The sequence below is a fragment of the Homalodisca vitripennis genome, chromosome 3, assembly GCF_021130785.1.
Source record: "Homalodisca vitripennis isolate AUS2020 chromosome 3, UT_GWSS_2.1, whole genome shotgun sequence".
In the NCBI taxonomy this organism is placed as follows: Eukaryota; Metazoa; Arthropoda; class Insecta; order Hemiptera; family Cicadellidae; genus Homalodisca; species Homalodisca vitripennis.
In genome coordinates this window covers 56,963,508-56,991,355 of record NC_060209.1, presented here as the reverse complement: position 1 = coordinate 56,991,355, position 27,848 = coordinate 56,963,508, and the positions used below count along the sequence as shown (strand labels likewise).

The window sequence follows — 27,848 nt, the reverse complement described above, 5'->3', positions numbered from 1 at the left end:
ATATTGCTTTCTTCGATATTCATGGTTTATCATAAAGTATTATAATGATCCAAAAAATTCAATTTTTATGTTTCATCAATATATGTGGTTGGTGATGCCTCCAGTCAAAATAGACGTTCACGCAAAAATGTCTGTATAATTGTGAGTGTGTATAAATCTATACACATATAATACATAATGTTTATACCTATTACATACTTTATACAAAAGCCACAGCTCCAATAGTCTTGCATTCGATTTAATGTGCGTACCTATAAATGTGTCTAAAAATTGTTGTTCATAAGGCTTTAAACATTTAATCTGTGTTTTATTATGTTGTTTTTTATTAAAAGAGCGTTATGTGTCTATAACACTTATTATGTTTTAATGATTGCTTCAGCCCTGTACATTGGTGCTAGTCGCACTTGAAGGTTTAAATGTTGTTTTGATTGTGTTCCAATGTTCTGTTGTTCATTAGAAGGTAAAAATATTTATTATCCAACTTATTATGATCATGGAAAAATAACATGTCTTCAACAAATGCTTTCATAATCATTAGAAAGTATTTTACTCTTTTTACTAGCAATGCATCAATTCAAATTTCATATGTACATCTAGTATTCTGTGTATCTCAGTCACTGAAGCTGTCCAATGCTGCCCGTAAGCAATCAACACTAGGAGAGGTGGTAAACTTGATGGCAGTGGACGCATCGGCTTTCCAGCAGCTGATGGTGAGTCTCAACCTCGTCTGGTCGGCTCCTCTCCAGATCACACTGGCACTCTATTTCCTTTGGCAGTTGCTCGGTAAGTCCTTATGTATTGTGTTGCTATACAAATGTTTTAAAAGCACCCCATACATGAGGAATGTCGTGATTATGGAGTAGATGTCATTTTGAGTGCACTTATTGTTTTACTTTTTGGTGCTTATTTTTAATAGCTTTAAAATTGAAAATTACTTACTTCATGTAACCTTATATTATAATTTCTTTTCTCAACATGTGTAATATTAAATCAGTAGAATTTATTTGTCGATAGATTTGTGAAGTTTATGGATGAAGTGTGATGAATGATTTCGCGGAAATAGATGATACAATTTAATGACGGACGTGAAAAGGTTAAGGTAAAGTGGAGGTATTCATTGGGTTTAGGAGCTCCACTGTTCCAGTTTGTTGTCTAAATATGGGAAGAATGATTTTGAAAATATAGGAAGAATTTCAGTCCAAATACAGAAAGGTGACCCTTTTTGATGTTTTTCTTTGAAATTACAATTTGTATTGTCATATGTGGCCAAACCATCTGAAATTTGTGTACGTTATCTGATACGTACTGTAACTCAAGGAATGTTTTTCGTTCATTATCAACATTGGTGGGCAGCACCAGAGTTTATTTGTATATGTGTGTGTGTGTGTTTATTTTGTTTTCTATCATGAGTTATGTGAATCTTCCTGGACATACTTCACAAAATTATGTAAGGTTTATGTTTTTTAGAAACATTCTGATATTCTCTGCTTGTAGAATAGTGTTTTAATCAAACACTTATTTAACATATATTTTATATTGTTTTTATACAATTCCAATCTGTGCCTATATATTATAGCAACAGCTTACTTAGTATTATTATTATTATTATTTATAATACTAACATAATTACCTTACAAATTTTAAGATGGATAATGAATGTTGGAATTAAGTGTGAGACTAACTTTAATAAAATTGACAACTAATGTTGGTATTGATACACAAGCCTAAAAATATGATTTAAGGATGTATATAAAATTAATAGATTGTGATAACATAAACATAAATATGGTCATAAGTGATATTATAAGTAAACTAAATCATATTGCATAAACAGTATTTCTATTGGTTAGAGATCATATCATGCATATATAAATTTACAATCATATTACTTAGGTTAAAACTGGTATTACACATAATATATTTTAACAGCAAAATTATGTGACATATACTTTTAATCTGATTATTCTAGTTTAATTAGATCTAAGCGGTTTTCTTTATTTGGGACATTTAGAGAAAACATATTTTTTATGTATCATTTATGTTTAGTTTTAAACTAAACCAGATCATTGGTTTTTCCAGCATTATGTTTTATTTTCTTTCTCTGAGATGAAATTTTTGTTTGAGCTGAAACTATTGTATCATCTGGATAGAGTGTTGTTTTATAGTGTTATAAAAATGAATTGATTGATGTACATTATAAAATTATTATAGTATACTGTTGTTACTCAATCTATTTATCAAGCTTTGCCAAAACTGTTTCAACCTTAATATTTGATCAAAATAATATATTTTTGTCCGGCTGTTTTGCAGCACTCCCGTGAGTGTTGTTATTTCAAATGAACATACATGAAATCTTTGTTACAACACTCTGTAAAAAGCTGATGAGACTGGCATTGTTTGTTGTTTTTGTTATGAATTTTAAATATAGTGGGGTGTTTTATTTTTGTGACGTGTGGAATTTCTTGTCCATGCCTATCACTGCAATCAGAGAGTTGTTGATTTTAGTATTATTTGTTTGTTGTATTACATTTACAATATTATACTAACAAAACAATAAATTAAACACACACACACACAAAATCAGAAAATATGTTATTTGTTCACAGTAGTATGAACTGGAAACTGGATGATAATCATTATACTTTCCACATAAGCCTAAGAATCAAGATTTTTCAAGTTTTGCTATATGCGATATCAGATAAAATACAATACAGAAAATAAACGAATAACCATTAGTCTATTATGTCTGAAAATAAAAAGGACAGAGGTCAGAGGGTAATTTTATGTGAAGTGTTACTTTACTGAAAGCCATACAATAATAGGTTTTTATATCATTTATATAAAATTTTTAGCTATTACAAGTTTGAATATTTTGTAAGGCCGCCATTTTGAAACCTAATATATTTATTTTAAACTTATTTATTTTTAAAATTAGGTATTAATTTGCCAAAACATTTTGCATTTTTTAAATTTATTCCATAGAGATATTTTTTTTCCTAAAAACAAATAGACAAACAAATGGTAAACTAAGCAAGATAGTTTATATACTTTTACTACTAGTTTTATACTATTAGTTTAGATACTTTAAATGAAATTTTTTATTTATTTTGACCTAACAAACAAATTGTGACGTTTTATTGAGTAATTTATCAATATCCTTTATAAAAATAGCAGCATGCCAAATTTAAAGTCTATATGTCAGTTTATTTTCAAGATATCATGTGAACAGACATGAAATGTTTTCAGCCCCTCCAGTGATAGGCTTCGCTAACATTCAGCAAATAAAATGTAACTGTGTTGTAGGTCCTGCAGTGTTGGCTGGTCTTGCAGTTATGATTCTCATGGTTCCTGTCAATGTATGGCTAGTTCGACAGAATAGGAGACTGCGGATTAAACAAATGAAGTACAAAGACGAACGCATTAAAATCATGAATGAAGTCCTGTCAGGTATAAAGGTGAGAAATCTCTAAACTGTTTTAAGATGTTGATGTACTCATAAACATCAATAATCAATCAAAGGCAGTTATTTCACAGTATTTGTAGTTGGTATTGTTTGCTCATGATAACACATTGAATTATGACATCTTGGAAAGAAAAATAATACTGTTTGAACATGTAAATGTAGTGTTTACTAAATGTTTTATATTGTTTGTGTAAACATAATTACAACTCTACAACAACATTAAAGAACACTTAGAATAATATTTTATTTGAAACATGCTGACTTAGTAAAGTAATTTTTTTTTCAAAACTTAAAATTCTAATTGTATACAGCTTGTACATTCATAAAACTAATACATTTATGTTCTCAAACAAAAATATAGCATTTGGAAATAATATATACAATTAAAAAAAACCTTTTTCATTTACCTGTTTGCTAATTACTCAGTTGTGAAATAGATTATAACATATCTAGGTTTCTGAAATATTGAAACGTTATAAAAACAGTCTATATTTTAATCATGCCAGATATTAAAGATGCAATTTTTTAATACTATATTGATAAAAGTCTCAATTAGACCATGGGTCAGCTTATTATTTTTATGTTTGAGATGATACACTGTTATTAGATGATAATTTCTATTGTAACATATTCATGATATAGAAGGAACAGTCCACAAGCCAGTTAATGGGAATATAGAAAAATGTTTTAAGGTAAATTCTTATAAATTTTGATATTTTTACTAACAGGAGACTGCCAACCATGATGTAATCATTTATTTGCATTATTTATGTTTATAAAACGAAATGTTGACCTATTTTTGTTATTTACAAGAGCAGTTTTTGTCTAAAAAATTAGGCATTTTGGCAATAAATCCAATGTTTAATTTTAAGGATATATCCTAGAATGTTAAGTTCATGTAGATTTTGTTTTATTATTCATATAATTAGTTAATTTATGATTTGCTGAAAGAAATAAGTAATTTTACATATTGGACTTTGACATTGTACATTTAATAATTAAATCGTTAAGACCCTTCAATTTGATGTAGAGATCAACCTACGTTCCCATTAAAAATATTCTTCGGAGTCCTTATAGGTTGCCCCTGAGGACGTTGTAGTACTATGAATAGATATTAAAATATCTTTTATCGACCTTTGTCTAGTTTTGTAGCTTCTTTTTGAATGATATAAAAATACTAAGTGACAAAATTAATTACAATCCTGTACATATCAATCGTAATTTTTAAAAGCCAGTAGTTTCACAATCAAAGGTGTTGGATTTTGAGTTTCAGTTAGAGATAGCATAGGTACAAATCCTGTCTGTGTTCCTATCATTTTTAGCATTACTGTAGACTTTATATTGTACTAATAAGTTGCTAGTGTACGCCAGTGGGACCAATGGGGATGGACAGAATAAAGCTAAAAAGGAGACTAGTCTCCTTATAATAGATACAACCAAATATATATACAGGGTGTGCCTGAACTCCCTTGACAGACTTTATGGTACTGTTCCTTGGATTGAAACAAACATGTTTTACATTATGATTATGGGTCTCGAGTGCTTATTTTGTCTTTCTGTGTTTTTCTTAAATATGTATAGCTTGTAAACAATTAAAGTTACATCATTGTAATTTTTAAGACTTTTTGCCTAAAAGAACTAAACTCCAAGGAGTGGAAAAAATATATTTTTTATAGTTTTACAATGATTTAGAGTTAAAGTTGATATGTAGCTTAATCTTGATTCTAGAAGTTGAAATAAAGTGTTGGATTTGTCTTTAAAATTGTCTTATAGTTTTTTTTTATATGCTGATTTTAAGATTTTTAATTTTAAAATGTATACCGACACCATTTAAAAAACTGTAAAAAATATAGTTTTCCTTTCTTGCACACAGTCAGGTATTTATTAGGCTAACAGTCTTGCAAAATGTTAATGCTGTAAATTATAAAGTAAACACAAAAATACACATATAGATGTGAACATAAGCACTAGAGATCCATGATCATGTTCTAAAATATGTTTGTCTCAATACCACAAAACCTGTCCAGAGAGTTCAAAAATACTCTTTATAATATTAATACACACTCTTTGCTATTAAGATGGAATGTTGATGGAATGAAGTTCTTGTAACATTTCAACAATTTTTCTCATTTAATTTAATTTCAACAAAGTTTTATAAGAGCAGTAGATCAAAAGAACTTAAATATTAATAAACAATAGAATTTAAATTTATTCTGTAAGAATAACTTGCACTTTTTGAATTCAACCCTACAAATTAATTTTAATTTTGCTGTTTTTATAAGTATTTCTGTGTTTTTTATAGGTATTGAAGTTGTATGCTTGGGAGCCTAGCTTTGAGCAAAAGATCACCAATATTAGACAAAAAGAGATAAATGTTCTGAAAACAGCTGTATACTACAACACTTGCAGCATATTTGTGTTCAGCATGACACCATACCTGGTAACACTTTGGTTATATGCATATTTCTATATTATATCTAGTTTTTTAGAATAATGTTTCTGTTCAAGAAATTAATTGATTAGAACAACCAAGACTGATTGCAGATTAGAAACTTACATACATTTGTCAAGAGTGTTTGCCATTGACAATGTATAAGTGAATATAAGTGAATGCGTCTTTCTTAAGACAAAGTTAGGACTATACAAGTCCTTTCTATCTCCTAAACTCAGCTACCTAGCTAGGAGATTGTGTATTAATTAATGGTGGTGGTTGTATTACTTGTGTAATTAATTAAAACGTCTACTTGTAGAGATAGGATTCTGGGGCTGAAAGGTAAAATACGCTAGGTATAAAACAGGACACTATTACATTACTCTTTAGTTTATAAAGGAAAGATGACAAAAACTTTAAATTATGACAAATATACAAAATTGTAAATACAAGCTCAACTGGTGCCTTTGAACAAGTTAGCAAACACTCTAAGGCAACACAAAGAACATTTCTCAAATTAATTAAGATCCAGATTAAGTTTTCACCATTCAAAAATCCCTCATATGTATAGCCTTCTAAAAATCTACAATCCATCATCCCTCCCTAGACAATAATAAAATCTCTTAAACTATCTTGCAGAGAGTTGTCCTCTTGTCCTTTTGTTTTTGTAATCATCTTTGATAGGTAAACTGAAAAAACTGAAATCATTTTGTAGAGAAGTCAAAAACTCTAAAGTTAATTGAAACCAATAGGCCAGTAAGCTTTGACTTTAAAACTTTATTAAAATATTACCACTCATAATACTAAAATTGAATGATACTTTGCTATTAACGGAAATTAATCTTTGCTAACCAGCAGCGAGCCTTTTGAAACAAACTTACAGGGCGTAGTTTGGAAGCTCCTGTTGAAGACAATCTATCTTTACTGTTCTATTTTTTTAAACTAAAATGTATTCAATTTTTTTTTACAGGTAGCTCTTGCATCATTTGCCTTTTTTGTGCTTTACGATGATCACAACATTCTAGATGCTCAGACAGCCTTTGTGTCTTTGTCACTGTTCAACATCCTGAGGTTTCCCTTGGCTATGCTTCCTCAAGTCATGAACAGCCTTGTGTTGGTGAGATTACATTGCTATATTATTATCACTTTTTCAAGTTTGTTTCCTTTTAACAAGTTAGAGATGTGTGAGAACTCGTAACTTGTTAAAAGACTAATAATTAAGTTAAATCTTCAAGCTGAGTAACTAAACAGAAAGACAAACGTTTAGTAAATTTGACTTGTTTTTCAAACATGTACTTAATATACCTAGATTCTTTACAAACTATAAAGTGTTAACTTTAAAATTTGTAATTCAAAACCATGTTTTGATCCAAAAAGTCTGTTGTTTAAAACTGCTGCAACCATTTTCATTGTCATTATTTGATTGCCAATATCATAATAAAATATTATACAAACTGCATTTCGTAAATATTTTCCAAATTTCTTTCTTTACAATTTCACAAGTTAAGCAAGGTTGGATCTTGATTTTCGGTTAACAATAACTAGAATTATTAAAAAAAACAGAATCGACTGTTTGATTTTTATGTGTCTAATTTATAAGTTGAATACAAATACATTTATTTGTAAACTACAGAGAATCTGCCTTATTATATTGTTACTTTTATAATATGTGAAACTTAATCATGGTTTATACCGCCTTAGTTTTTTAATCTATGAAGGTAAGTTTTTCTGTAATTTTTAGTTACCAATCATGTATGTAACATTTAAATCAGTTTAATTTTACCATTACTGCAAGGAAAATCACGTTTTATGCTAATTAACTATAGTCATCATTCCACAGGTTGTAATAGTATTTCATCAATAAATTAAAAACATAAAAACTCCCACACCCATATGAAGGTCAAGCCATGACTGACCCAGGAAGTGTCCTCATTATTGTTCTTATCAAGCCCTTGACTTGTGTCTTTGTGTTTGACATGTTTGCTGCAGTTTCGTACGTTAAATTAGACTAAAATAACCAATAGTAGAGAAATATATTTTACTACCATCAAGTGGACAACACAATCGGTGTGTTTAATAAAAAATAGAAATAACTTAAAATATTTAACAGATAGATACGTCAGTAGCTATATATATAGTATCTTACATTTTACTCTCAAAGTAAATCCATTAATTTATTGGACTTAACGGTCCATAAAACCAAGATAAAATATATTGAATAGTTTCAAATATCTATATAATAAATATCTCATCAGATCACCACCCTAGTATAAAATTTAACACCTTACATTTGTTTGTGTATGGGCTCACGGTTTTCAATCACCAGAAATCAATCATAATATAGATTTAAATACCATTTACTTAGTAACAGTATCTAATGGATATAAAAATTTAATCATTTTCGATAGCTATTGAAAGGCCTCACAAAATAAAAGTTTTAAATATTGGTTGTTTGAATGTAAATAAGTTAATAAGTAGCCAATACAAGCTCCATCTTCAGCATTTCAATATAACAATATTTTATTTGTGGTTACTTCCTGTACTTTATTTTTGTGAGTTTCATTAGTGCCATTAATTTGTATTAAACTTTCATAAATATATGTCTGCATATTTTTTTAAAAGTCTTTCACCTCAAAAGTTATTTTAATATGCAAATAGTATATTTATTACTATAGAATAATGAACTATAAACTACTTTCATGGTTTATTATAGAAGAGAAATAAACGAAAAGTATACCCTGTTTACTAAAAATATCTGAATGATTTAATCAGAATAATGAAAGGTGATAGTCAGAATTTTGAAGATTGCTTTTGGTATTGCAATAATAATCTTTTTAGTATTAATCTTGGATTAATCAGTTAATCCTTGTTACATTGTTTGAACCTTATTGGGTTTCTGATTATTCTTAGAAACCTTACAATGGTTTCTAATATATTTTGTATTCATAAAACCTATAGTTTCATACAAATTTGTTACTAAATTGAATTGACAGCCACGATTTTTTATCTGTATAAGTTTTACATTTTATGAAAATTTAATTCTTGTCATGCAAAGGTGTAATTTTGATATTTAAAACTATTTTTAAATGTTTCCATAAAACAAAAAAATCAACTGAAAACATGTTTTGAACATTTATTATATAAATGTTTCTAAATTAATAGTGTAAACAAACTTTTACAGTATTAGTTGTGTATTATTATGGAACACCTATCCATTATCCATAAATTTGTGTCACTTTTCTTCACAAAACAAATTTCAGTTCATGACTTGTTAAACTTTTATCATATTAGTATAAGTTTTTTTAATAATACTTTTATCTATTGTTTTCTTTAATAAAACATACTTTTGTTACAGACAGCTGTTTCTATGAAAAGAATTAATAAATTTTTAAATAATGAAGAGTTAGATCCACACTCTGTTACACACGACAACACAGAACGTAAGTTTTACAAATATATAGCTACGTTGAATCAGTTTTACTCATTCATAGTAAAACTTGTAGATATCTATGACACAAATTGGTTTTAGAAATAAAAAGAACGCCATATAACCTAGGTTAAGTGTTAAAGACGGCTTCTTAGCCCTGTTAAAATAAGTTATTTTCTTTACTTTCCTTTTTTTACTTTATATAAATTTAGGAATAAAATTTGAATACAATCTAAATACTATCCACTAAAACAGGATCAAACAATCTTTGAACTGAACTAAACATAATTATAAAAACAAATATACATCAATAAGATTTTGTGTGGTTTAGATTGGTCACAGAGCAACAAATCTATGCAAAAGATAGTTAGATTTTAATCTGTTTTGAAATCTATGTAGCGAATTTGATTGAGTAGTGGGTGATAGGCTTATTCTATTGGATAAACTTTGCTTTTATTGGTTTACTAATGAAGCAATTTCTTAGATAACATTCTATTTACTATTCGCTTTCTCAATGCACAGTTATTGTAAAAGATAATAATATACGTATCTCATGCTAGAAAGAGATTAAGACAGGAGTTCCACAAAGATCAATATTAGAACTCCTTTTTCTTCTAATTTAAATTAACAATTGATCTACTAATGTTTCTATTTCAATAATATTGTATACTGATGATAGAACAGCTAATTTTGACCATTAGAACGTCATTGACTTGAATCCCCCACAAACTCCATAATTGACCTCCACATCATTGATATGTTTTCCATCGTCATCTGATGTTAAGAGACAAAACCATTTAAAATGACACTGGGTTAATTTGAGTGAAATTTAAAGGGTTAACTCCTAAACTGAAGATATTAAATTAACACTAAAATGACTATGATTCAATTATCAGATTGGTTCCAAGCAATTGAGCTAAATCAAACTAAAACACAAATAGTTCATTTTGGTTTAAATCAGAATGAACCACAATTGGACACTAATTTTGATTTTAAAACATTATATGCTGTTAACGTTTTGGCTATTAATATCTAATCAGCATTACTTTAGACTAGATGTATTAATAAAATTTCTAGAAGACTAAATTTTGCATGTTTCCAAATAGTAATTCTATATAATATTGGTAATAAAACTAAATTAATAGTTTAGTTTGTTATTGAATTTTAGGGCATCACCTCAAAACCCAAAACAATTTTCAAGATTGAGAATAATTATTTTATTGCTTCAAGATATTATCATGAGTTTTAAACTGGTATATTTAGTTGCTTTTATGTATATGTAAAACTGCAATGCTTGGACATAATTTTGCAACAATTAAAGGTATCCACTTTGATCAAAGGTAGTTAGATTGTTAATATGACAAAAAAACTTTGTTGTCAAAAGCAATAATTCTTTTTATTAATTTTGTTAGAGAAATTTAAACTGGAGTTTTTGGAACTGTCTTAAGGCCCTCACTTATCAAATACATGTTTCAACTGTACTGTAATAATTAATTCGTATGACCATGACTTGTCACAATAGGAGATCCAATAGTTGTGGAGGATGGAACATTTTCATGGGAATCAGGAGATGACAACAGTATTGTGTTGAGAAACATCAATGTGCGTGTGCCTGCAAGCAGCCTGGTGGCTGTGGTGGGTTCGGTTGGCTCAGGAAAGAGCTCTCTCCTGGCAGCTGTGCTGGGTGAGATGGATAAACTCTCAGGCAAAGTTAACACCAAGGTTAGTTTCAATCATTGGCTGACAAAGCCAATCCCTTAAGGAACTGGAAACAATTGTATGTTAGTATATTTACTGTCTGGATTACTTCTTATTGTTTAAAAATGAGTTAAGCAAATAATATATATTAAACTACAAGATGTGCAAGATAAACAGAAATTCAATGATATTTTTGGAATTAAAAACTCTGATTTGAAGGTAAAAGTGTGTGGATGCATTCCGAATGTTGACTGTGGCTTATGGACAAGCTACCATAGACTGAGCAACGTTTATCAGTGGTACAAGATGTTCTCAGAGGGCCGAGAAGATGTGAACAACGAACAGCGTGCCGGACACCTGTGCACGTCAAGAACAGACGAAAACATTGATGAAGTGAAGAAAATAGTATTGGCCAATCGTTGAATCACCATTAGAGAAATTTCCAAGGACCTGAACATATTGATTAGATCATGCCATTCGATATTTACCAATGATTTGGGCAAGACACAGGTCACCGCAAAATACATACCAAAATTTCTCAATTTCAACCAAAAACAGCAGCGCATTACAATAGCTAATGAGCTGTAGGACTCTGTCCGTGATGAGCCAAATTTGCTCCAGAGGGTTATAACCGGTGACGAATCATGGGTTTATGGTTATGGCATAGAAACCAAAGCTCAATCATCCCAATAGAAAGCTGCCGCATGAGCCAAGACCGAAAGAAACACAGTCTGGTCAAATGTGAAAGTTTTGCTTACAGTTTTTTTTTTATTACAAGGGTGTAGTTCATTATGAGTTCTTGCCACAGGGTAGAACTTTCAATAACGTATATTATCTGCAAGCTATGTAAAAAAATTGGCTTTTGCACCATGATAACACCCCTGCTCACACATTGTTACTTGTGCACGATTTTTTGTCCAATAAAAACACACTAAAGCCACTGTATATCCCAGATCTGGTCCTCTGTGACTTTTTCTTGTTCCCGAAACTGCAGAGGCAAATGAAAGACAAGGCTGTGCTACGATTGACGAAATAAAAACAGCATCAAAGCAGGAGCTAAACAAAATCACAAAAAACGACTTTTTGAAATGCTTCAAGGATTGGAAGAAACGGCACAAGTGTATAATATATAATGGTGATTACATTGAAGGGGACAAAATTGAGATTGATGAATAAATAAATATTTAAAAAAAAAAACAAAAGTTGCAATATTTTTTTAATAGACCTCACACTCACCATTCATGTTGAGTACTTGTCATAACAGTACCTCAGTTTTTCAGTTATATTACTTAAGAAAATATCTACCTGAAACTAATCTTCTGTTTAGTCTGGCATACAGTTCTGCATTTTTTAAATGGTTTTATCACTTCTTTATTTGTAACACACTCAAAACATCCTCTTCAAATGCCTGTTGAATTTTTATGTAATATTGCTTTTCCATATGTTTTTTCAGACTGCAATAAACAAAAATGCTATAAGCATGGGTGCATTCAACACTGTACTGAGGTGCAGAATTTGACGTTTAACTACCCATAGCCAACTGATATGATATGAAGGTCTCCTGAGTGCCTGTGCATGTACATTATAGTTGTTTGCATCTATTATATATGCCAGTGCATATCTCACTTCAGCAATTTCCTTGTGTAATATAAAATAAGGTAAAATACTTTTTTCAATCCACATTATACTCTCCCAGTCCCACAAAACAGTTGCCATGATCCTCATCACACAATATACATTATCTCATCATTAGATCGACAATATATCAGTGGCTGAGCTTTCTCAAATAGTTAGCTATTGATGATTTATTATTGGACAACATAAGTATTGATGATATATATCCAGGTTCCAAAGAATAAATTTAAAGAGATAACAGGATCTTAGGCATTTATCATCATTAAGTGTTACAATACCAGGAATATGATGTTTTGAATGTTGGTACCTGCCCTCTTTTTCTGTTTCAAATTATAAAGTATACGGTTAAGCTTGAAGAAAGTAAACAGTTTAAACTATACTTTCTCTTTGCACTCTTCTGATTTCAACTCTCAAAACATATTTCATCAAAAACAAAATCAGTTGCTGCTGATTCACAATACGTAATAATGAAATAACGTTGAATATGTATTTTTTCTTTGATATTTAGGATTAAATATTGAATTACAAAAAATATTTAGGGCAAAATAGAAGCACAAGTTAAAAATATGGGGGGATACCCAAAAAACTAAAATTATTTTGTTTAACTATATATTTCATGGTTTTGTATAACAATCTTATCCCCTTCAAAGTATTCTCCATTACACTGTATACATTTCTCCAATCGATGTTTCCACTGTTGGAACAAAACTTCAGTAATGGATATTTACAGTACTTCCTTTACATGGGTTGAAATAAGAAAATAAAATCACATGGAGCTAGGTTAGGTAAGTAAGGTGTATGGGGCAACGGAACCATGTCATTTTTGGTTAACTGAGTTGACTGTATGTGCAGGAGCGTTATCATGATGGAAAACCAATCTCCAGTCTGCCACAAATCGGGCCTTTTTTTAACAAACACTGCAGCACAATCTTCTTAAAACTTCCAAATAAAAAGCCTGATTAACGGTCTGGCCTGGAGGAACAAACTCTGAATGAAAGAACCTTTTCATTCTTAAATCTTCAGATAAAATTTGCTGAACCAAGTTCCAATATAACGCACTAATCTCTGGCATTTGATCAATGGTCTTTTGTCGGTCTAAAAGCACAATTTCTTCAATTCTCTGAACATTTTCATCTGTTTGGGCAGTTGATGGACGTCCAGAACAAGACTTGTCATGTCGCCCTTTTTAAACCAACAACAGTTTTAACAACATTTTTACTGATCAGACAAAAAATGTCACAGCTTCACACTGTTCACTCAAACTTGCTATAGTAAAAAAGGAAAATAGCACAAAACAACAGAAAACACTCTCATTACAGAAGAACAGAACAAGCCAAATCAACGATCCGGGCGGCACTGAAATGTAGATGAGTTGCGCTACCTATACTTAGCAGTAAAAGTTTGTACCCCACAAGCCCTGCCCACAGCAGAGCTATTCTGGAAAAGTTAGGGTACCCCTTGTACATCATATGTGACAATTATCTTAATCCCAATATTCCACTTTTCACAAGCATTCAGCTGCTCTTGTTACAAGCCATGAGATAATTCCAAATGAGGTTATGTTGTTTTTAGTTTTTGTAATACACTCTGGATACAGTAGTAAATTAAGTTTTGCAAACAGCAGTCCTGTAATCACTTTCATAATTTCAGTCCCATCATGACTATGACAAGAAATAAAACATTTAAGAAAGTAACTAGTTATTTTATATCCATCAGTGAATTATTATAATATAAACATTCTATCTATATTGGTGGAGTAGAACTATTCAATTTTCACGTTTATTCAGGGCAGCATAGCATATGTGCCTCAACTAGCCTGGATCCAGAATGCCACCTTAAGAAAGAACATCACTTGTGCGCACGAGTTTGACATGGGTACATTCAAGAAAGTGGTCAAGGCTTGTGCATTGGAACAAGATTTGGAAATGTTGCCTGGAGGAGACATGACCGAAATTGGTGAAAAGGTAATAAATTATATGCTCTTATATGCTCTTAATATCTAGATGATGATTTGACATTTAAAATATTATAGGGTTATAAATATATCAGATAAATTACAATGATATTAAAAACTTAACTCTAAATTTAGGATTCTATAATGTTTTTTTGTAACCCCTGTAGGGTATAAACCTGAGTGGTGGCCAGAAACAGCGTATCAGTCTAGCAAGAGCTGTCTACAGCAAGGCCGACGTGTACTTGCTCGATGATCCTCTCAGCGCTGTTGACTCTCATGTCGGTAAACACATCTTCGAGAATGTTATTGGGCCCTATGGAGTTCTTCGTAAAAAGGTAAAATGTACTTAACTTGCATTATTTCGTTAATCTCTTCCTTTAATAAGTTTTCTTTCTCTTTGAAAATAGAGCCTTATTGAAAATCTTGTTTTATGAAAAAACCCTCCTAAATAGTTGTAGAATATTCCATATGGTCCTTTATCTTATCTTACTATTGTTACATTTTGAATACTATTGTGATACTTATTATTTTGTAGCAGAGTAATTTAAATACCATATATTTCTTGAGTAATTACGTGATTTGTATATGATTACATAAAGTAATAAGACTATTATTAGTAAAAAGAATTAAATAGTCTGATTGGTATATATTGCTTAAAAGCTTCAAGGTATTCTCCATACACATGTGATTCCCAAATTGCAAGTGTTCCCTTGAAGTCAGCTGCCACAACCTATTTAAAATACTCTGCTGTGAAAACCTGTTGGATAACAGAAATATGTTCAAAACTACTGTCTTCTAGATTTCTCTTGAGATTTGGGAATAGGTAAAAGTCTGTAAGATTTACATTGGTATTGTATGGTATGGTATTGTATCTACCTAGGCCAGGTAGGTAGTCACAACAAAAGCTATGTGCATCGGAGCATTGTCATAGTAGAGCTTTCAGCAACTGACAAATTCCCTGTCATTTTAATGTGACTATCTTCAAAATTCAAATTTTTAGAAATAATTTTGTGAACCGTTGTCTCACATGTTAATATTTTGAGCAATTAGTTTTACAATCAGAGTACAGTCTGGGTTACAGAGCGAGGGTGCCTTTGGTGAATTTTTGCTCCAGTACTTGGAATAATACTTTGGCAGGTTATATGAAATAAACAGATGCATAGTGTTACAGACACGGGTATTGGTGACACATGGAGTGACTTTCCTGCCAGAGACGGATCTAATAATTGTGATGAAGGACGGCCAGGTGGCAGAGACAGGCAGTTATCAGCAGCTGGTCAAGAGTAAGGGTGCCTTTGCTGACTTTCTGCTCCAGTACTTGGAACAGGCTGATGAACCAGGTAGATGAGGTTCTTATTTGGCTTGTTGAAGAAGTATTATAATGTTATTACCTAACATTTTTAGTAAATAATTTATGTTCTGAAAGAAAACAAAAATGAGGTAGTTACGACTATTAAAACTACTATGACGAGAAATTGATGGTATAAAATATAGTCTCTTTGTTAAATTCCTCTAAAAAATTAATATTTGTTCAAAATTTGTTATTAATAGTGAGTAATTTTAACGGATACAGGATTTAAAGGATTGTTGCCATCATTATTTTACAACACAAACTCAATGTTTTGAGAACATGTGTCTCATATTCCTAAATATTAGATTAAGAATATAAAAAGTATACAGTTTAAATATAAGGCGATTAACCCTTTTAAGCCTTATTCTGTCTGTCCTTTTGAGCCACTGGCCTGTGCGAGGATCATATCAGACAAGACATGAAGAGTCGATACAGTACAAGGCAGATGATACTGATAAAAAGTTATACAGTCGCAGACAGGATTTGATCCTGCACTATCTCTAGCACAGATCTAAAGTCCAACACTTTCAGCATTCCATGCACACTAACTATAGAACATGCACGAAAATAAAAACAAAACACAACACTAATTATTAAAACTGAACTACAGAATAAATGTTACAATAGGACTGCACTCACCGACCACCACATTGAAATGTAGTGTTACTGCTTGTTTTTTTTTATCATTGAATGATGGCAATGCTAAATTACTTTATGTTACGTTTTCAATCAATTTTTTTTTACTTACCAGTTTACTTCTTGAGGACATGAAACTGCCTTAAAACAAAAAGACCATAAGACTTCTGCTAAACTAAAGTTTCATAACGTACTATGTGTTTTGACCTGTTGTTCTATTCATTTTCAAAACTTTACTCATTCTTACTGTTGTGTTTTTCTGTGAGTGTACAATAACTCTCTAATCCTGTACTGTACAAATTTTAGTGGGCTGTTCCACTTCTAATGTGCACCCTCCTTCTGGCACAGTCTGTGTGCAAATTGTTAGTGTTTAAAAGTTTATACTTCACACATATTATTAATAAAGTGAATCTGTAAATTATAATGCACACAGTTGTTTAAAATTGTGTTTTATAACAGGTCTTAAAGAATAAATAAGTTTATAGTACCTGATTGTTACACTTCTTTTTATGAAATATTTAATTACTTAAGTGTCAAGGTTTGGTATGCCATTTTCAGATCTTGGATGCATTGTTGACATAATAGATTCTTATGTGTTCACATACATTGTCATAGGTTAAAAATTAAAATCTTTAACATCCAAACAAAAATTTAAAAGAAAAACATTTAAATAACAAATTAAACATTCCATTACTTCTATAGTAACTAATCTTATAATTAATAGTTTTGGATTTGTTACTATATTTCATTTTTCTTTTTATTAAGGCGTTATTACTGTATTTTAATGTAACGCATGCATTTAAATCATATAGGGATAAATTATGATTTAATTCAATTCAAAACACACACAGAAACATGAGTGCTGCCACACAGGTATTTATGGACGGCAGAATGGGGTTTTTAATTTTATGAAATGAGCTTCAATAAAGAAAATTTGAAACAATTTTGTTTAAAAACATACTTTATCGTGACAAAATAATATTTAAAATATGACATTTTTTAATATAATATATTGTTTAACCCTTTGAGTGCCACAGCGTCGCTAATTTTGACGGTACGAAAAGTGCATAAAGTGCCAGCGTCGCCAATTTTGACGTGTCGTATTTCGATAATATTTTATATAGTACAAGATTATTTTGGCCAAATAACCAGACAGCTGTATTCAATAGGTTCCAAACTATCAATAAATACGAGTTTTACGTTGTTTCTCTACTATTTTATCTGTGAAACTTATGTTGTTCGGGTACTTATCAAGAAGCCACTATTTTTGGACAAGTTATCCTTATCGGGAACAAAATAAATTACAGTATTAAAACAGCTGACTTTATTTAACTTATTTTGGAATTTACAAGTTATTATGACAATCAATGAAATCAAAAACTATAAGAACAACGTTTCAATATTCGAAAATGTCAGGTCATTCGTGTGTCTATTTGGAGATAAGAAGTATGACTCATCGACATCTTTCGATTCATTATGGAAGAAGGAAAATGTAATGAAGTTTATATTGATCTCTGATAAGGAAAACTCGTCCAAAAATAGTGGGCTATGATAATACCGAAGTACCTGTGCGATGATACTTCCAGTCGTGCGTCGTAGCGGCCGAGTACCGTGTTGCGTAACGGCCTTTCTTGTTGTTTATGTGCCGATAACCAAGCATTTGAGTAAATAAAAAATAAAATAGTAACTTATACAGTATTTTAATGTATTTCTTTACAAAGGTAATGTAGTGATTTGAGTTGTGTCCAAGCGAAAAACGTGAATTTTCAGTGTAAATATTATTAGGGTTATTAATTAGTAAATGTAAACTTTTATGTAAATATGTTAGCAAGTATTTGTTTCTGCATTTACTAATCATATTTATTTGTGTTATATTGATGTTTTATTAGATTTATTGGGAAAACTACATCATTACTAAATAATTTCCAAACTCTGAGAAATGAAGTACAGTTTATAAAATGTCGGTTCCGGGCAGCATTTTGTTAATACATATAATGCCATGTTTTTAAAATTCTAGAATAAGATATTACACATGGGTTTTATTTAGAATTATATGGCCTTTATCATAGTATAAATAAAAAAAATCTTAAAAATACTGTATACACTAAAATTAGGTCGGAACTTAACTTTTTATGCAAAAGTAAAAAACTTTTTTTATAAATACTGAACATTTTATATTTTTATAAATCAAATTTTATTTGTAACGATATGTATTATATTCTGCATTTAATAAGAAAAAAAACAATAACAAAATCATGGAAATCTGTTTGGTAGTTATTTTACAACAGCTTTTTTTCCAAAAGCTTACAAATATGTGAAAAACAGCGTGGCACTTTATGCACATGACTTAAAATACCCGTGGCACTTAAAGGGTTAATCAACTTACAAATTATAAATTATTAATCAGATTAAACAACTGTTAAATTATCATTTATCTTATTAAGTTGGTAATTTTTAATAAGGCATGATATTAAGAAATAATGTAAAATTTTACTGCGTCTTATGGAGAATCAAAATAGTTCTAAAGAAATCCACTAGAATGCAGGGAAATAACAACAAAGCCATATGTTTAAAATATACTAATATTGGCTGCTCAGGCAGAACCAACAACAGGATACATTTTTATTAGATATTTCAATTTATCTACTGCCCATCATATTTTTTCTAAATAATACTGATGACTGATTCTAAAGATGGTAAACTGGAGGAGATCCGAGAAGAACTGCTGAAGGACCCTTCTTTACGGGACAAGTACACCAGAGCCATTTCTGTCAGAAGTGAGGAGTCAAATAAAAGTAACTCTTTGCAAAGGTAAATAATTAACACACAAAATACATTCTTGAAGCTCCTTTCTTATTGAAAATGAGATATTAATTTAAAACAAACACTCCAATAATATAGGTTTTTTTATTTTTGAGAGGCCTTTCGTACTCAATGAGAACATCATCAAACCCACATAACTGAATTTCATCAGATTCTCATGAAGTGGAGTGTTTGTTTTAAATTACCACAAAATACATTTCTATTGTTGAAAATTTGTATGTTACTTATTGTCTATCCTTAAATTACTCACTATCCACTCATGGTATGTGCATCAGACTTAGACTTAGTGTGATAACGTACAAGCAATGAAATTGAAATGTGATTCACTGTGATCATCGGAGTTTCAATCTGAAAATAATTAAGATAGTTGTAACTGTGAATAATTAATTGCCTTTTACCTGTGCTATATAGCTATAAAATAAGTTTCAACTTATTTAACTCATGTTATAATGTGAATTTATTCAACTTATGTTTATAAACAAAATAAGTGTATGCCACACCATATGTTCTGTAATAGGCTTCGCTAAGGTTGAAAGCACATAGCTCATTTCATTCTCAAGATGACCTGCGGACAGATAGGCACACATACATCACACTGAAAAGAAATTTTTACATCTATTTTGGAGACAAAAAAGAAACACATGGTTGGACATGCACATCATAGAACTCGTTCTTGTCTATGGAGAAATGAAGTTTTTTATAAAGTTTAAAGCCTGAGAATGGTCTTAATGGAAATATTTTGTCACTTGATTCACATTGTTGTCCATTAAGTTGGGTGCCATATCAGTTTTTTATATAATAAAAGTTCCTTTTAGGTAATAGGAAAGGTACAACAACACAAGAATACGCTGAAATCGGATCTTGTCACCAACTTGTAGCATTGATTTTTACTCCATTTTTTTACTGTTTGAATAATCTACATGTGTTAATATGTCACTTGTTAAAATCTCATATGATTGTACTCACCTTGTTTATAAATTGATGTATTCCTCTACTTTATTGTTCCCATCATGGTTACCCATAATGTAACAATATTCGCTAACGTTCAGCCAAATCCCATGGAATGACATACAGAATGCTTTTATTCGTGATCATTGAGAACAGAATGGCGTCAAAAAAATACATTTTGTTATTTTACAAGAGTCAATTTCATTCTTCTCTAAGAACGCGAGCTCGTTCAAAGAATTCCTCCATACTGTAGACTGGATCTTCCAGCAACCAATTCCACAGCCATTTCTTAAAGGTTCTTGCTGGAACATCCATGGTACTTGCCGGAAGAAGATTGAGAAGCTTGGCGCCGGCGTAGGATGGTTTCTTAGTGTAAAGTACAGTGCGGTGGGCAGGGATATTGAAGTTCTTGGCAAATCTTGTTTGGTGATTGTGGATATCCATATTTCTGGTCAGGTTCTGTTGAGAGGCATAAAGCATAACCTCATATATGTACAGGGAGAAAACAGTGAATATCTGTAGATCTCGAAATCTTTCCCTGCAACTTTCTCTAGGTGGGAGTCCTGTCATAGCTCTTATTGCCTGCTTTTGCATTAGAAAAACACGTTGCATGTTTTGGCATGAGGATTCACCCCAAAGTATGATGCCATATCTAAGGTGGGATTCGAATAAAGCATGGTATGACATTTTCACTGCTTTCTCTGTACAGACGGAGTTCACTCTTTTAAGTGCAAAAATGGCAGAACCAAGTTTAAGGCACAGAGAGTCTATATGCAGATTCCATGAGAGACATGAATTACTCCCAAGTGCTTGGTAGAGTCCACAATCTGAACATTGGGTGGGCCGGATACTTCTGCCTTTTTTTTTCCTAAGATGAGTTGAGTTGTCTTCTCCTCGTTGAATACCAGATCGTTCGCTATGCAATAGTCTTGGGCTACACTGATAGAAATGAAGCCAGAGATTTCTAAGGGCTCAGATGATTTGTTGCTGGTGAGTAAAACTGTATCATCAGCGTACATTACAGCATGACTGATGCCGTCCAACTGTGCTGGAAGGTCCGCCGTAAAGAGAGCAAACAGCACTGGTCCCAGTACTGAGCCCTGGGGTACGCCTCTTTTCACTTTCTGCAACGTTGATCTCACACTTCTATTTACACCTTTGGTGGTTTCTTTTATTTCAACAGTTTGCGTTCGATCTTTGAGGTAACTTGTGAACCAACCAAGTGCAGTGCTTGTAATTCCGAAGTCTTCAAGCTTTGTTATGATAAGATCATGATCAAGACTGTCGAATGCCTTACTTAGATCTAGATGTGTACTTATGATAGTATTTCCGCTGTCAATTTCGTCTATCATAAAGTCCACCATTTCCACCAATGCTGTAATGGTGGATCTTCCTGGAAGGAACCCATGTTGACCTTTGATAGGTAGGTTGTTAATTTGCAGGTGGTTCATAAGTGAACTCAGTACCACTCTTTCCACCACCTTAGAAAAGGTTGGAACCAATGATATTGGCCTAAAGTTTTTTATTTCATCAGTGTCGCCCTTTTTGTGTAAGGGGTAGACCTTGGTAGTTTTCATCTTAGAAGGAAACACTCCTTGGGTCATTGACTTATTTACCACATGTGTTAGAGGCCCACATAGCTCTTGTTCACAGAACTTCAGCACTTTAGAGGGAATCTCATCAATTCCGAATGATGATGAGAGTCTGGTGGATCTTATGATTTTAGCCACATCTTCTTGTGTGGTTAATGGGAGATTAGCAAGTGGCGTATGCACATGGTACTGTTTTCTTCTCAGAAGTGGTTTTTGAGAGGGGTTTGAAGACAGCAATGTTTCCTCAGCAATATCAATAAAGTAAGAGTTAAATCGCTCCACTATGATCGATATATTGTCAACCATGTCTTCAGCTGTGTTAAGTTTCCATGAGGAGTTTTTGGAACTATTTTTTGAGGCCCTTTCTGTGTTTACTACCCTCCAAATTGCTTTGCTTCTGTTTGAAGATTCAGCTATGAGGTTTTCATTGGCTTCTCGTCTAATTGCTTTAAGATGGAGATCATACTGCTTTTTTCTTCTTGCTGTTTCTTTTTTGTCCTCAGTCCCTCCCGACAAGAGAGACCGTTCGTTGGCTTCTATAAATTTTGCTCTTAACTCGTTGGCTTCATCATTATATACAACAGGTTTGTCTTTAGGTCTGGCTCTTGAAGACTTATGAGGACATGTGAGGTCAAGAGCTGATGTCACAATGTTAAGAAAATTTGAGTAGGCCTCTTCATACACTACACACATACACATACACTATCATCGAACTCAGTGTTGCTCATATAAAAATGAAGCTTCAAGCAAACTTCTATAGGTCGATTCGTTTTTGAGATATCGTGCAGACAGACATACAGAAATAAAATTTCTCTAGCATATCAAGGCTTTCTAATGATCAGTCAATTATTTTAGTCCTTTTGTGAAATTAATTATTTCAATATTTGGTTTGGGGCCATTTAAAACATTAACTTACTATCTTTAAAGAATTTTATATAAACATTGTAAGGCTTAGTTTATATGCACTTAGTGGGCTGTTTACCATATTAATGTATGTGAAAATAATATTAAATTTTTTTTGAATTAATACAATATTATGTTCAGTTTTTTATCCGTCTAATGTAATATAAAATATATATCTGTATAAGAGTACTTGCTTAGTCATTGTAAGTACACAAGAGTTAATAATATTTAGATATCAACACTTCTGTGGTGAATTAATTATTTCTTTCTGATTATAATTTTAATTTGAGAAATATAAGTTTCTAGATTTTAGAATTATTTAATTTTATTAGTAATTTTTATTTTACAAAGTAAACAATTTCGTAAAGTTAATAGAAATATATTTTCCAAAGGCAGATTTCAGCTGAGTCCAACATATCAGTAATGGCTTCATCAAAAATATCTCTAAGCAAAGAAAACTGTGACAAGCCAGAAAAGATGGGAAAGAAAAAACTGATGACTGTAGAAGAAGCTGAAACTGGTAATGTAAGTAGCTCGTTATAATAACTACGTCCACTAACACAGGTACTAATAGCTGCCTTTACATCTTCCTGCAAGCAGGCATCATGTCGTAGTAAATGTTTCTACATAAAAAATTCATATATTCTAGTAAATAGTCTTAATAAAAAGTTGTTAACCAATTTAGTAACACTGATTCTATGTGAGATCTAGTTTAAATATTTTCAAATTGTAAGTCTATAAATTTAAGATAATAGTAGTTTTAATTAAAGTTGTAATATTGTTTATGCCAAGACGTGTTTCTTGCTCTATTAACCTGGAGAGTATATATATTTCATTAACTGTAAGGATACACAATGCTGTCCAGCATGATGTATATTGACCAATTGACCACAGATGTGCTTGGGGAATCTTTACTAAAGTTACAAACATAATCCAGTTGTTTTGTAATAAACCAGTGAGGTAGTACTAGCAAAGTTGTTATGCCAAGGCAACTTACATTTAATTATATTACTCATTGTATAGAGAGGATGTGTAATGATATCTGGCATGAAACATTGAACTGATACAGAGGTAGGGAGGAATATTTTATAGAACCATAAGCTGTCATCGTATACAGAGAACGTCTGGATTGGATCAGTGCAAGTGAGACAGAAGAAACCTACAATGGATAGTAAAGACAGAGACTGGAGATGTTCATTTAAATATTTGCTTTAAACTTGCTTGGAGTATACATTTATTTGTTCATTATGATGTATCTATATAGTTGAAACCGAGAGATATACTTCAATTATATTATTTTATGTTCATAGACTAGAAATTTTCTGGACTAAAACGATTGAAGATTCTTCTAACTGAATAATAAGGGCCATTTTAGGGGAATTAACCATTCCCATGCCATAGACGTATATAGTAGAATGGTAGACTAACCAAAATGCCAAATACAGTTATATCCGATATTGTAGATTATGTCTCTTGGAGAGTATTTTAGTTCACAAAAGACCTTCGAAATGCTCGGTGCACACTCATAAATATCTTCACTCTGCGGCAGGGGGAGTGGAACCCTCTTTGTCTTAACTCCTACCACCTGCTTGTCAGTTCTGCGTTACCTATAAGTCCATAACCAACCATATCCGTGGTGTGTATTACTGCTTTCTATGTTGTCACGAGCGCACGCTTCTACTACATATCTCTTTCATCGTGTGGTAGTGTTGTGATTAGTTTAAAATATTTATCTTGATTACAATGAAATTAAAATTTATTTGAAATGATCAGTTTTGTAAGTAGTTCTTTTTTAATTTTATCAATAAATAAGCTAATTTTAAGTAAAATGTCGTTTTGTACTTTTTTTACTTTTACCTTTTATAATTTAGTTATAATAAAAATTAGCTTTGAACTTAGAGAAACAACATTTTTTTACTTGTCTTAGCGTTTTCGGAAAATTAATGGATTTATTAGTGGTGTGCGAAGGGTTAAGGCTGTCCATTTTAGGACAAATTTAACATTAAATTAGAATACTTTTTTAGAAGAATATTAAGTTTATATTTCGAACAGACTTAATACCTGTCACTCTCTCTCGGCTGTCTGTTCGCGGCGGCCTGGCTCCACAACACCATGCTGCAGCGCGTCTTGCGTGCACCCATGAGCTACTTTGACACCACTCCTCTGAATGAATATAATTGTTTTAGGTAAAACTGAGCGTATTCCTGTACTACTGCAAGGCCATTGGTGTTCTGACGGCGACACTAACTATCTCCAGTATCATCCTGTACCAAACATTCCTGGTATCCACGAACCTGTGGCTGTCGCGTCTTGTGTGCACCCATTAGCTACTTTGACACCACTCCTCTGAATGAATATAATTGTTTTAGGTAAAACTGAGCGTATTCCTGTACTACTGCAAGGCCATTGGTGTTCTGACGGCGACACTAACTATCTCCAGTATCATCCTGTACCAAACATTCCTGGTATCCACGAACCTGTGGCTGTCGCGTTGGTCCAGTGACAACAGCACTGTGGTGAATGGCACTCAGGACACCAGCAAGACACATCTTTACCTGAGTGTGTATGCAGCCCTTGGTGTCGGACAAGCCATCTTCAACATGGTGTCCAACCTGTCACTCTCTCTCGGCTGTCTGTTCGCGGCGGCCTGGCTCCACAACACCATGCTGCAGCGCGTCTTGCGTGCACCCATGAGCTACTTTGACACCACTCCTCTCGGCCGTATCATCAACCGGTTTAGCAAGGACATCGACATCTGTGACACCATGTTGTCCTTTAACCTCTCGGCTTTCCTGGGTCTGCTTGTCCAGGTTAGTACCTGACAGTTTTTAGATATTTTACGCTCTATATTTAATATTCAATATCTACGAGTACATATGTTAAGTTGTGAGGTTTAAATAAAATTCATGAAGAACTCCCCTTACTGATATTATTTATGAAACTATCACTGAAATAGTATAATTTTAAAATTTACTGTCAGCACAATAACAATTTGTCTTTTTATAAAAGCTTATAGCAAAATTGATAAGAAATTTGATGTCATATTTTTGTTGTTGATATTAAATCTTCAAAATGTGTTACTGCTGTAACAGTTAGATGTAGATTCTCCCCGTACAAAATAAAACTAATTGTTTTGTTTTATTTATAAGTTCATTACACAAAAACCGGTCTTGCATAGTGTGCATACCAATTCCTATGGCAGAACCTTTTTAAACAAAGTTATTACAAAACCCGAAGTTTAGTATTTTTTTCTTAGCTAATTTTAGTAGTATTATCATTTTTACTAAAATACTCAATATAAAAAAATTACAAAAAAATCAAATAATATTTTTGTTATATTATATTTTTCATGCCTAAATCTACTACTTTTTAACATTGATTTTGATCTGTTTGTTATTCATATCCTCCCACACCATTTTGTGTAATTTTCTTGTATTTAGCCACCTATTTATGTTTAGAGGTTGTTTTAGTATTAGACAAGGTATGCTGTTTATTGGTTTTAAATATAGAAATGAACAGGAAAAGTTAGAAACAAATTTAAATTATTTCAAAATTTCAATGATCCAATTCCTCACTGAGAAACCACATCTCTTTTTAAACATACACATAATGTCTAAGAGACACAAAACAAGAATTCATTTGCACAACATACAGCACTTTCTTGAATCAAATACACAAAACATTTAAAGCATACAAATAAAACTGTTACTCACAAAATAAACAATAAACTACCTGATATAGTAGGAAAACCTAAAGATAGAATTTCAAATTAAATTGGATGCGATGTTTTCTGACAAATTTTATATTGGAACTAGGAGAACAATAAAAACAAAATTTAAAGAACATTTATCACACACAAAATATAGAAGAATTGAAAAACCTGCTATAGCCAACCACTGCATTGAATCAGGACATACAATATTAAGTAAACAAAATTTTAATTGATGAAAAATTTTGCAAAACCTATTACTTAAATGCTTGATAATCACTTCATATAAACATAAATAAAGAAAACTAATTAATAATGAAGAAGGCAGTATTATAAATTCTTTTTTCTTCTCAATTTATTAAAAAAACAACTGTAGTCCTGTATAATTGTTGATAATGACAGAAGTATTTCCAACTTTTTTATTTACCTATTTACACCATATGGTATTTTAATATTATTTGTTATAAAAATAATGTAAATATTTATACGAGAAGTCACCTGACAATTTTGCCTTTGGTTTCAAACGGCTTTATCCAAAACATAAAATACCATTGTAAAATTGTTGTTTTTACTAACTAGTAATGTTATACTTTTATGTTTAAATATAGTTGTAAAAATTTTGTTTCTTACATAATATTTTATTGTAGAAAATATTGCACATTACAAATATATGTAATTTATGCTTCGACTCATAATTGAACAATGTATTTCCAGAATTGGTTTTCCCCACAAGACTGTACATAATGAAAATAATGGAACATCTAGTTTCAGTGAGTGCAATAAGATGTATTTGAGGCTTTATTTTAATTCGGATGAATGCTGTTGAATATGGGAATGCTTACTCAATAGAAGGATCTTAATCAATTTTGGTATTGAAATGGTCTCACACTAAGAAATACACCAAAATAGACCAATAGTTATGCTGAGCTGATGGCATATTAGTCAGTACATGGGTTACATCATACAATTAACTACAATAATCATCTTTTAATTGTGGACAGGGGCGGCCCAAGCTAGAATCTTAATGCCTACAAGATTTTATTTTGGCACTCTATCTCTCCATTATAGTTGTTTCTTTCATACTATGTATTTTTACTTTTGTAATAAATATTCATTCCTTAATTAATATTAATTATTAAAGATACAGTGTGTTTAAAAACTGTGGTTCAGTGCTCCTAGAAATACAGTGGGTAAGATGATTGTACTACCATGAAACTTGTACAGTAACAAAGAGCTTCTTCGACTGTTATGTGTACTCATTACCTACTTAATAAAATG

At 31.5% G+C, this 27,848-nt stretch overlaps 1 protein-coding gene across 1 annotated transcript in view; it reads left to right on the top strand.

Annotated features, from left to right (window-relative positions):
- Positions 1 to 27,848, top strand: part of LOC124358208 (multidrug resistance-associated protein 1-like) — a 105,802-nt gene that overhangs the window by 55,028 nt on the left and 22,926 nt on the right. Inside the window, exons 9-21 of the mRNA XM_046810500.1 lie at positions 615 to 783; positions 3,304 to 3,455; positions 5,766 to 5,903; positions 6,865 to 7,011; positions 9,250 to 9,334; positions 10,844 to 11,043; positions 14,442 to 14,618; positions 14,776 to 14,943; positions 15,780 to 15,948; positions 19,289 to 19,406; positions 23,254 to 23,386; positions 25,048 to 25,173; positions 25,231 to 25,671. Coding sequence (XP_046666456.1) covers positions 615 to 783; positions 3,304 to 3,455; positions 5,766 to 5,903; positions 6,865 to 7,011; positions 9,250 to 9,334; positions 10,844 to 11,043; positions 14,442 to 14,618; positions 14,776 to 14,943; positions 15,780 to 15,948; positions 19,289 to 19,406; positions 23,254 to 23,386; positions 25,048 to 25,173; positions 25,231 to 25,671 — 2,223 coding nt within the window. The remainder of the gene's footprint in view (positions 1 to 614; positions 784 to 3,303; positions 3,456 to 5,765; positions 5,904 to 6,864; positions 7,012 to 9,249; positions 9,335 to 10,843; positions 11,044 to 14,441; positions 14,619 to 14,775; positions 14,944 to 15,779; positions 15,949 to 19,288; positions 19,407 to 23,253; positions 23,387 to 25,047; positions 25,174 to 25,230; positions 25,672 to 27,848) is intronic.